The sequence below is a fragment of the Citrus clementina genome, unplaced genomic scaffold (genome assembly GCF_000493195.1).
Source record: "Citrus clementina cultivar Clemenules unplaced genomic scaffold, Citrus_clementina_v1.0 scaffold_3, whole genome shotgun sequence".
NCBI classification, from domain to species: Eukaryota; Viridiplantae; Streptophyta; class Magnoliopsida; order Sapindales; family Rutaceae; genus Citrus; species Citrus x clementina.
Genome location: NW_006262339.1, coordinates 16,286,528 through 16,298,137, shown reverse-complemented (window position 1 = coordinate 16,298,137; position 11,610 = coordinate 16,286,528). Strand labels below are relative to the sequence as shown.

Sequence of the window (11,610 nt, the reverse complement as noted above, 5' to 3'; positions counted from 1 at the left end):
AAATATACCTATACAAATGAAAATGGTTAAACAAGTAAAAAGGGTATTCATATATAGTTATGATCAGAGACATAAAAAAAAAATAGTTATTTTTAATAGCAATTGAAATTTTCTTCTGACTCTGCGTATACTTCACAAATAGGACTGCTCTGAAATTTTAGCTACTCTTTCTTGCTTTAGATATTAGGGTTGCATCTTTGAGTTCTGTTTTAATAATCTGAATATGCAACTCTTAACTAAACATTGTTTTTGTTTTTTTTTTTCCAATTATTTAACTGATCTTGAAACAGGTTTCATGTGATTTAGGGTGCGTTTGGGATTGAGGTGGGGCAGCTGTAGCTTAAAAGCTACAGCACTAAAGTGTTTGGTAAACACTAGTTGCTGTAGTTTTTAAGTTATGTTGATATGATTTTTCACTTGTATAATATAAAATTTATTATATCTTTAATAATTTTATCAAAATTATTATTTAAAATTTATATTTACTATATATTATTAACTTTTATTTCATAATTATAGCTTTTTTTTCACAGCAGCTATAGCTTAAAAGCTACAGCACCTCAATCCCAAACGGACCCTTAATATGTGAATAGGCCCCCTGAGATTCTCACTCTCAAACATTGCTTGGATTAGAATCAAAGTCTGGAGAATGAGAATGTTACAGACAGACCTAACGTTGACGTCAAACATCATTTTTATTATTACTCCCCTGCTGCGAACTTGCTCTTGCCACCACCTTACCCAACTCTGAAAGAACCTTCCCAACTAGATAATAAACAACTCAAAAACATTCCTTTGTCTTTTAACATCTAAACCGGCAGTCCCAAAAACCAACGTGCCAGAGTGACCACCAAATGGCCAAAAGATCAGATTTCGCGCAGAAACTGTTGGATGATCTCCGGTTGAGAAAGGAACGATTGGCTACCTCGTCGTCCTCTCAGAGTTCAAACCGAACGACAAACACCACAGTTGCGGCGGCGGCAGCAGCAGGAAGAGGTAAGCATTCCTTGGAATTCTGCATTAGAATTTAGAAAGCATGCATTCTTTGAGATATCTAAAGATATACTTGTTTCGTTACTTGAAGCAACCGAGAAAAAAAAAAGCACGTACATGCCTTTTTCTTTTTATAAGGATTAGAAGTCTCATTTGATGACTCTAAAGTGATGACTATAGAAATGTTTGAGTTAAGAATCCTTGACCATATTAAAATCAGAGGTAAATTAAAAAAAAATATATATACAGATTCAATGTCGTGTATTTTCTCAGACATTAATACGGTCAGGGCCTCAGTACTCTTTGTGTTTGTCTTTGTTTGACAGATGCATATGCTCTTGCGAAGAGAAACTATAGAGGATCCAGGGAACTGAAAACAAGTGAAACTGTAAGTACTCGAAATTGATGTTTGTGTAATTTGTTGACGTAACACTTGGAATTAGATGGTAATTTATTTCATTTAGTTCAACAGGCTGGTTTTAGAACTGGGGCAGCACGGAACAGGTCAAGCGGTGGCAGCAAATCGTTCGGCAGTAGAGAGGCTGCAAAACAAATTGTTCCTTATGGGGGAGGCCGGAGCTCGGAACAAATAGGAGATTTGTCGAGGGCCCTGACTTTTGCCATCGAGAATGGAGGCAAACTCACAAGAATGGATTCTACAGCCGGCAGTACAACAATGCTGGCTTTTTTAAATCAACTGGGTAGAGGATCAATGGACTACGCGAAGGTGGAAAGAAGAAATATGCTAGACAGGCGGCATAGGCCTTCAACTAGTAACTTCCCTACTTTCTCTCACGTTCATATTGAAGAAATATCAAGGGGAGCGCAAAAATTGAACCAAATCCTGAGAGCCTGCTCTCATGGCCTGAACTTTGATAGATACTCGATAGAAATTGGAAAGGAGCTACTGAAGGGAGCTGTGGATTTGGAAGAGTCTTTGCGGATGCTTGTAAACCTGCAGGAAGCTTCGGAATACATGATAAGCCCACAGAGAAAAAGTCGGATTACATTGCTTGACGAGGATGAAGACGAAGAAGACAGTGATGGCAAAATAGCTGCGCAAAGGCAGTTGGACCTGCCAAGATTTTCCTTTGATAAGCGCTCAAGAAATTATCATGACATTGAAGAAGTTGCAAGGAATGATCTCAAGCTGAGGCTGGCAGCTCTTACTTACCCATCAGAAGCTACCAGTTTCATCTATGAAAAGCAACCAGCATCTCACAAGCGCTCAGCTAGCACTTCGTCACAATCCAAAGGAGAAAAGGTGAGAATTCCTAATGTAATCGCAAAATTAATGGGGCTAGAAGAGCTTCCGGAAAACGAAGATTCAAAATACACTACTCAGAAAGACTCTGGCTCCAAGCAGAAAGTACAGGAAAGAGATTTGAAGAAGACTGTGCAAGGAAGCAGTAAAAATGCAAAAAAGAGAACAGTTGATAGCGGGAATCTGGCACACCTAACTGCAAAGGCAAAGCTGACTCAAACCAACAAGATTCCGGCAGCCCGAAATGATAATGTTGCTTTACAAGCAGAAAGAAACCTGGCTGCCCGCAATGATACCTTGGAAATGACCAGTACCAAAGTTGATAAGCTGCAAAGTAACGTTACACAATCGAATGTCACCAATGGAAGACTGAAGGATGTTCAGGAAAAGCAGAGAGAGCTAAAAGGTAGAGAAAAGAGCAAAATGAAGGAACCAATCTCAAGGGACGAGCTGCAGCTAATGGCACCTCATTTACATAAAAGGTCACAATCTGCAGTCCTATCACCAACAGAAAACGTCTACCCGAACAAACTTCTCAATGTCGCTCAGGGTAAGTCCCAAAACGATATTGGATTACAGCAGCAACCCAAGCTTCAAAACTTGTCCGAGGAAGCAGAAGAGAGGGCACATCAGAATGCAAAGCAGAAGAAGCCGATAAGGAAGCAAAAAGGAAGTGAACCGATTTTTACTGCTTTATCAAAATCAAGGCATCATGAAATTGATTTGGAAAAGAAACAGTCACAGAGAAACCAAGCTGCAGCTAGTAAGAAAAGTCTCACTGACGATGTTGATGCAGTTGGTCGACATCATGGAGATATTGCCAGCAATAGAAATTCCATCATCTTAAATGCCAACACAAAAGTTTCAGCCAGCAGGAACCCAAATCAGGACCTATCTCTGACAGATCTGCAATCCAAATTGGCAAAACCAAAAGCTGCCATGCAGCCACCACCACCTATAGAAAAGAAACCTGTTCTTGAACCAGACACATGGAAGGCAGAAAGTATTAAGCTGCAAAAAGTAGAGCTTCCACGAAAAATCAATGAAGTAATGATCAGAAGAGGAGGGAATCTGCAGAGCTCCGGTAAGTCTCCAAAACATCAGCATTCCATTCTGCAAGAAATGAAACAGAGGAGTGACAAACTCAGTGGCCCCAAAGAAGCAAGACACCTGAAAGCTAGGAAGTCCAAAGAAACAGAATTAAGTATCATCAAGTCCAAAATATCAGTCGCTAGCATCCAACCTTCAACAGCGGCTGAACAACTGAAGAAAGAAGCTGAACATGTTCCCAATTTGTACAGTCCGGCCGAAGATGAAAGCCAAAGCCTAAAAGAGACACAAACTCTCTCTCCAGATGACAGTGTAAGTCCACTTATACTGCAATCTATTAGCTTTTATTTACATTATAAGAACTACAACCTTCTCTTTATATTAGGTTCATTCATTTAAGCTTTTCTGTGTGATTTGCAGTGTCCAGAGGCGGTCTTTACACTTATGAAAGATCAGCAATTCAAGCACCACATCGCGGAATCCAATTCAATGGATGGTGGTAATTAATTCACTTTCCCAACTATTAATCATGTCTTGCTTTTGGACCCTTCACGACTGAGTAACCAAGTTTGTTTTTCTTTTTGCAGGAACCCACGAAGGCATTACTGATGTCTCTTACACTTCACAGCTTGAGTGGCAGAAAGTTTCTAAACCAGAAACTCCGGCTCCATTGACTGAAAGTGAAAATGATCTCAAGCAAATACTAGTTAAAAGCCAAGTATTTCTTCATACAGCAGAGGCTCTTTTCAAACTCAACATGCCTTATGGCATTCTTCATGGCGGTGGCCTTGACTGTCAAGATGAAGACAGAAAGCTCATATTAGACTGTGGCTATGAGGTAATGAAAAGAAAAGGGAGAATGCAAGAGCTAAGCGTTCATCCTTTCATAAAGGTCTCAATCACAACAACAAAAGTAAGGTCTTTGGATGAATTGGTTAAAGAGCTGTATAAAGACATTGGCAAGTTGAAACTCTATGGCAGAAATGGGAATGCTGAAGTTGCCATTGAAGATTATTTGCCTAAAATGCTTGAACTTGATGTGTACAACAAGGACCCAGATGTGAACTGTATGTGGGACTTGAGTTGGAATGAGATGATGTTTGCATTTATTGAAAAAGATGATGTTGTAAGGGATGTGGAAAGGTCTGTTCTCAATGGACTTGTGGATGAGATCACCAGAGACCTTTATCGGGTCCAAGTTCAAGCATTTTGATCAGATTGGGGCAGAATCCTGTGAAAATGATTCAGGCAACTTTGGTTTTGGAATCCAGTTTGTTGTGTGAAGGAAAAATCGATTTGGAATCAAATTTGGACAGGTATAATTATATTGTAAATATAGAGAGCTCACCTGCACTTGTAACAGTTGCCTGTTATTAGTTGGCACTCGAGGAAGATGTGAAAGACGTAAAAGAACCTCAGCGGTTGGGCGTCGACGACTGGACGGCTGGATTTTAGAATACATTAGAAATGCTGTATCCAGTTTATGTATGTATACCATATATGCTGTTTTGGATATTATTCCACAAATATACAATATGTCCCCATTGGATCTCGTGGTTTTGAGGGCATGAGCTTGAACTTCATAGACTTCATTCAAAGTTTCTCTCTCAAATATGTAAATTAAAGGCAGATTTTTTTTTTTCTGAACATATGAACATTTTTTTTACGAATATATGAACATTCTTCGACTGTAATATGCAAGTTTATGCATATAATATTTTTGTCTGGACATAAATTTACATTTGTTACGATCACATTAAGAGGAATGCTACATGTACACTTATGTATAATTGTCATCATTTTTGTACATTTACCATTTTCCTTACATTAATCGCTGAGATCACTTGTATCTGATGAAGCCAAGTGCCAGAGCTGTTTCAGTCATTAACCAAAAAAAAAAAAAAAAAACTGTATAATAAAATATGATGTACAAGTACAATGACAATTTCTAAGAAACAACCACTTTCGAAGTTTGTCCCATCTTCGATTTGAAAATAAAACGGTTTCTACATGATAACCCCATCCCTGCCAACAGCCAAAGGCGGCCTCTCAAACATATTTGAATAAAAAAAGTGGAAGAGATGAAGGATGAGGAACTGCTCGCGTACACCATTGTCTATGCAAAAGTATAAATATTAAAAGCCTATATTTTCACCTTTTTTTTAATGATTCGAGGGCAAGTTTTTTTGGAATCCGATTATCCAAGTATCTATTTAATGAGATCACATTTTGTTTTGCTCTAGAACATTTTCCCAGTACCATCTTTCCGCGGAACAGATTCATGAACGTCCATTCGACTCCAATTCTTTACCCGGGGGGCCATTTGGTCAACTTTGTCGAACAACCCAAGGAGCCCGCCGGTGTGTACAAAGAGGACCTTCCTCCCTTCCCACTTCTTTGGATTCTGAGCCATGTCGTTCAGCATCCCATAGGCAGCTTTTCCACTGAAAGGGAAGACAATCCCACCCACCAAAAATAAGTCTAGATGCCCAACAAAGTAAGAAGCTCAAGTAAAATCAAGAACGAATATAAAAAATGAAAATAGAGTTTGATTTTATGTAGTAATTATGTTCACAATTTTGCAAATGAGTATTAGCTGATGTGACATCAAAAGCAATGCACGGTGTTGGGAGGGATCCGGAGCACCCCTAGCTTAAAACAACAATTTTGTTTATGCAAACTCTTAGATATTCATAATTGAAAGCATCCTTTTAATCACTGATCACATGCATAAATTATGCTGATTACGAATAATTAAAATGCAAACAACCCCTCCCCCCAAATCAAGTCGGAGCCCCCATATTATAAAAAATTATATATGCAGTATAATTAATTGTCGTACCTGTAAACTGGATCAAGAACTACACCAGTTGCTGCAGCAATATCTTTAACAAAATTAAGCTCCTCAGAAGTGTTGATTGCATAGCCTAGACCTTTAGACTGAGAAAAACAAGAACACAGAAGGAAAAAGAGAAATCTTGTTATTTCACATTCAAAGAATCAATCTGTCAATGGAGGAACCATTAAAATGGAAAAATATCACACCCTGTCTATTTAGATATGCACAAGAAGAAAAGCTGTCCTACCTTTTGTGTAAAGTTAAAAAGCAGGAGACCTACCAAACTCAGTTACAATTACACAGGCAAAATTTTACATGCTAAGCAACATATGTTCTCAAGTTGCCGGTGAAATTGTACCCAAATTAGATAAACCTTTGCCCATTTATTGACTTGCATGACACAAACCAGTATAACCTCTGTGTGTGTGTGTTTCTTTCATTTTTAATTAATATTTAATTGATTTAAGTTCGGTAATATGAATTGACATCAAAAACAAGACCAATATGATTGTATTTTATTTCCAGTCCACTACTCCAATCAACGGTGAAGATAGCAGTCTAGTCACCACTCACCAACAGAAGTTTCCAGTATCCATTAGTTTCATTGAATCAGTTCTAGCTAACAAATGTGTTAAAGGGAAATGAATGAAATCATGCCATTCTCACATGCTAAGTCAAAAAACCATTTGGTTCACGATTTTCCTTCTCTACTAGCATCTAAATAACCAAATTTGGAGTCACACTCAATAAAATTATACTGTATCTGAAATTTCAGGTAGTTATTTTGGCATCTAACAAAGAAGTGAAGAGCAAAGCCATCATTGTCATCTTTGGAGAAGCAGAGGGAGTAAAGGAATAAAATGGTGGCTAGGTGGACGAGGATGTGAAAGATTTAACCACTGGTGGCAAATTTATGCTTAAAAATATGAGAGAAGGGGAAGGTGAGAACTGACAACACATGGAGTTTTTGGAGTTTTTCCTAGTTACAAGCTGAGTATGTTAAATCTTTGAACAAGTCTTGTCAATACGGATGACCACAGTTTGAAGTACTCCTTTAAGTTTTATTCTTATAGAATATAATTTTGAAAAATGAAATTTGGCTACTGCCTTTGAATTGACAAAACAAGAACTTTATGAGGAGAGTAAAAAGCCCCAAAAGAAGAATAAACCAGTTAGCTGGTTCAACTGTTGAAATCTCTTGGATGGTCCAAGAGGCCTGGAGTTCAAATCCCACTCACTGGGTTGTGGTGGGCAGCGTGGGTTGTTTTCCATTCATCAAAATATTCATCAAAATATTTTTAAAAGTCATGTATACACTCACATTTTGAATGTTAACAATATCATGCGAGTCAACTCCTGCATTGAGCCCATCAAGTAGGCCTTGGGTATAGTCGTAGAAGTAATCAGGGTCATCACAAACAGAAAAAGCATGAACCTGTATGAAAAAAAAGAACATACTAAAATTTAATTGGCATATTCAGATCAAGTATGAATCAAGGCTAAATACAGTTTACTCTTCTGCAGTTTGGCCTGTTTCTACTTTGCCACTCTGTTGCTTCATTTATGACATATTGGACCCTGATAGGACTTAGGCTAAATTAGAGCTGATTTTTATTGATTGAATCAAAAGAAAGAACAATCCTGACCTACAATTCGAGAGGTAGGTCAAACTCTCCTAAAACTCCTAATTATTCCTAACACTAGACAAAACTCAACATAAACCCTAAATGACTCCTTAATCTCTTATTTATACCTGAGCTAATTAACGAATAAATAAAATTACTAAACTGCCCCTCCCCTTAAAATTACTAAATTGTCCTTGCCCCTTTATATTTGTGCATAACATAAATTTTATTGGCCTAACAAACCCCTGTCGTTCATTCGGATCAAGGTATAAAACACCAAAAAACCACTTCATGGAGCTCATATATGACTTGTGGGATATTTTTATTATTGTTATTATTATTATTTTCTTTTGTTTTACGCCTGTACTTAAACTACAATGGATATGTGACAAACAAAATAACAGGGTGGCAAAGAGGCGAAAGGCCATACCAAATTGTTCAAGATGTATGTAACCCACAGCTTTATAGAAATGAAAACATACTTTTGCTTTCAATGTTCCAAGCCATGACCCCAATGACAAACCAGCAATTGTTCCTCCACTGTCAATCAATCAAAAGAGATATCAGATCCATTGGCAGTATGGAACCAAACAGGATTCCGCATTCAATTTGTAAACATTAAATGTATACACAAAATACCAAATGTATAAATCAGGACCTTGTCATTCAATTTCTAGAGATACAGTGCACATGGAACTTTCCAAAATGTATATATGAACATATAGTAAACATATACTAAGCAACGACTGTACGAATAAATAATGTAATCAGGACGAACAAGGGCAGATGTTGCCTGGGTGATGCCATGAAAGGGATAATTATATGAAGAAAGCATATTCACGAATCATGGTAGAGACCATGCAACAGGAAATTTATGCAAATTTTCAAATTTTGGCACTCATTTGTTTTTTAATCTATGAAGTCAACAGACAAGCAGAGCAGAACCTGCCACAAGCTACAACAATATCATCAAATTTCACTCCACCAGTCCCAGTCTGAAGTTGCTGCTCAATCTCCTTAATTGCTTCAATATAACCCCTAAACAGAAGTCAAGAAACTTATTATCTCAAAAAGACAACCATCATGAATTCATAATAACCTTTCAATAAGAAATCCAAAGAGAATTCTGCAAAAAGAGAACAAAAAACATTGAAAATTTTACTACTTGTCCGAGTGCTTAAGGGGAGACAATTATTTCTAACTTATCTATCGCCCCATTCGAGTTGAATGCTCAGGTAAGTCCTTGAACGAGGTCAAATAAAAGCAAAAGCAACTTAAAGGCCAACCTCTGCAAGGATTAAGACAACCAAAGCCTTAACCAAGAACCTAGCTGTAAATTCTACAACTAGAAGATTTGCAATCCCATCCGAAAGGGATTCCACTACTTTGGTAGTCACTAAAGACATGATCAAATAAACTTAAAAATGCTCTCCAAATTATGCAAAACAGAGAAAATGTCAAGCTCTAACCAACCAACCGAAGAAAAGAATAAAAATAATTATAGACCCTCAAAATAGACACCAAAGCATCTATGCCAGCGTCTGCTGAAATGCTACCACTACAAATTAAACAAATGGAAGACCAAACCACAGTAGCAAATTAACAATAGTGGAAGAAACAAACATATGATGTTCCATGTCACAAGAATTATTCACCTACTAAATAAAATCCTCCTGTTCAATTTGTTTCCCCATGTGAAATCCATTCAAAATGGAGATAGACGTAGCTAATATACTAAAGAAAGATCAAGAAGGAACAAGATATTGTTTACAGAAGAGACTTCTTTGGAAATATGTACTAGACAGAGAAGCATAATGTGACGGGAATCACTATATTTAACAAAAATAGAACAACATGATGGCAAACATTATATTTAACAAAAATAAACTAATCATTATATTTAACAAAAATAAACTATCTCCTCTACTCCCATTGCATCCTGTACTGATTAAATGAATAAGCTTCAACATACTGATTCTCATCTGGTAAGCCTTAATTGTTTGATTTTCTAAACGCAAAAAAAAAATAAATAAATAAAAGAAAGAAAGGAAACATGGGGCAAAAGAGGACTTCCCAAAGTAAAGAGCTATTGTTTCTTCAATTGTTTGTCATAAAGCTGAGATCACTCTTCACCCAACCAAGAACTGCATTCTAACATCGGAACTCTTTATCATCCCATTCACAAGTGACAGCCGACCAACAAAATCTCACTGTCTTCTCTCCAAAAACACACACACATCTAGACAATATTTAGATAGAATAACAACTCAGCCAGCACAACCAAATTGAGAACCATAGAATACATGAAACCAATTATTTAACAATATAGAAGCCACTGTTAATGGGTAGAACAATTAGAGCACCTAACGTGCTCCTAAATTGTTATCAGCTAGTATGAATAAATGATATAACAGACATATAGACTTTCAACAAATATATATCAACTTACTGAGAACTTGCAAGCACCAAAGAATTTAAATGCAATAATATAATGCTCAAAATAAAGAGAGTATAGATGATAGTGATCAATCTCACCATGTCCCTATTGAGTTTGACCCACCAACAGGAATAACATATGGTCTTCTCCCTTCCTTTAGCAACTTTTCTTTTAAAATGTTAGTAAGAGTCTGACATCAGAAGTAACAAGGCAATCAAAATTTACCAATTAAGTAATCTCTTGAGCATACTCAACTCACATAATTGGAGAAATCTCAATTCAGTCAATCAATAATCCTTTATTCAACCAATTGAAAAAAAAAAAAAACATAAAACCAGTTCAGCCCTCAAAATCCACAAAAATGTCAAAGCACTGAAGCAAGAACATAACAATGGCAAAAACATTATCAAGTTAACAATTGATCCATGTAAACTACAATTGAATGTATTAAAAAAGAATGCAAAATGGTTAGCTTTAGCCACTCATAATCCAAAGAAGTTCCCAATTCATCCATGTAGCTTATTTATGAAATCAAAAATTACAAATGCACAAAAGTAGACAAAGGCTTCTGCACGTGTATACAATTGAATTTTCAGCTACATGTAGAAAGGTCAAAGAAAATAGAAGTTCAGGAAGTTATCCAAAGTTCCAAATGATTAACTCCAACAAAATCCAAGTTTCTTTATTGGCCTCCAGCTAAAGGGAGAATCAGTATAGCAGTAAGTCAATCAAGGAAACATCCAAATATGACTCTTGTTCTTGGTGCATTATGTGCAGAGAAAATGACGAGACAGCTGACCATCCCTTTCTTCACTGCTCAGAAATACCAAGTTTATGGGACAACTTTTGAGGGGAGATCAAAATATTAAGTGCTGATGAGCTCTTGCTCTTGTGTTATTGGAGATTGTGTTTGCATTTAACAGAGGAAAGTGCCCTTGAAAAATGTTAAATAAGGAAATATAAGAAGATCTCATGCCTACTAGGCAACTTAGAGAAATAAAAGCGTTTATTCTTCTTACTTTCTAAGCACTAGAATTGTCAAATGCACATCCATTGGCCATATCATACTCGAGTTATATGAAATATCTGCAATGAACTCTTCAAATAATCACAATTTTCCACATAAAGGAGTAATGCTTAAGGAAATGATTCAAAATTCAAAATTTTTAAAAATTTGTGAACTTATGTATATGTTGGGTCTATTAGATTATCAAAATAGGATATCAAATTCATCAATGATTGGGGTTCTAGTTTTTATATCTTTCTCTCATTTTCCTTAGGCAGTAAGTATAGATTCTTTGCAATCTGTTAAAAAGAAAAGAAAAGAAAAGAAAAGAAAGAGCAATAGACAAACGGACACTCCCAATTTTTGAATACTCTTCTTTAGAGATAAGTTCAATAC

General features: G+C 36.6%; 2 protein-coding genes across 2 annotated transcripts in view; one reads left to right on the top strand and one right to left on the bottom strand.

Annotated features, from left to right (window-relative positions):
- The first annotated feature begins 725 nt into the window (after window positions 1-725).
- Window positions 726-4,801, top strand: LOC18046051. Its single transcript, XM_006441296.2, has 5 exons — window positions 726-996; window positions 1,320-1,381; window positions 1,466-3,619; window positions 3,728-3,806; window positions 3,895-4,801. The coding sequence occupies exons 1-5, from the start codon at window positions 855-857 to the stop codon at window positions 4,518-4,520; spliced, it is 3,063 nt and encodes a 1,020-aa protein (XP_006441359.1). The 5' UTR covers window positions 726-854; the 3' UTR covers window positions 4,521-4,801.
- A 419-nt stretch (window positions 4,802-5,220) lies between these two features.
- LOC18046050 (bifunctional D-cysteine desulfhydrase/1-aminocyclopropane-1-carboxylate deaminase, mitochondrial) overlaps window positions 5,221-11,610 on the bottom strand; it is an 8,819-nt gene continuing 2,429 nt past the window's right edge. The window contains 7 exon segments of the mRNA XM_024188473.1: window positions 5,221-5,751; window positions 6,150-6,247; window positions 7,468-7,581; window positions 8,254-8,311; window positions 8,717-8,809; window positions 10,307-10,398; window positions 11,567-11,609. Of these exon segments, the coding sequence (XP_024044241.1) occupies window positions 5,547-5,751; window positions 6,150-6,247; window positions 7,468-7,581; window positions 8,254-8,311; window positions 8,717-8,809; window positions 10,307-10,398; window positions 11,567-11,609 (703 nt within the window). The 3' untranslated portion in view covers window positions 5,221-5,546.

Bases quoted from the DNA above. Each gene is read 5' to 3' on its own strand.
- LOC18046051 (XM_006441296.2), top strand. From the start codon at position 855: ATGGCCAAAAGATCAGATTTCGCGCAGAAACTGTTGGATGATCTCCGG. The intron at 3,620-3,727 runs GTAAGTCCACTT...TGTGATTTGCAG, and splicing joins CTCTCTCTCCAGATGACAGT to TGTCCAGAGGCGGTCTTTAC. The intron at 3,807-3,894 runs GTAATTAATTCA...TTCTTTTTGCAG, and splicing joins ATCCAATTCAATGGATGGTG to GAACCCACGAAGGCATTACT.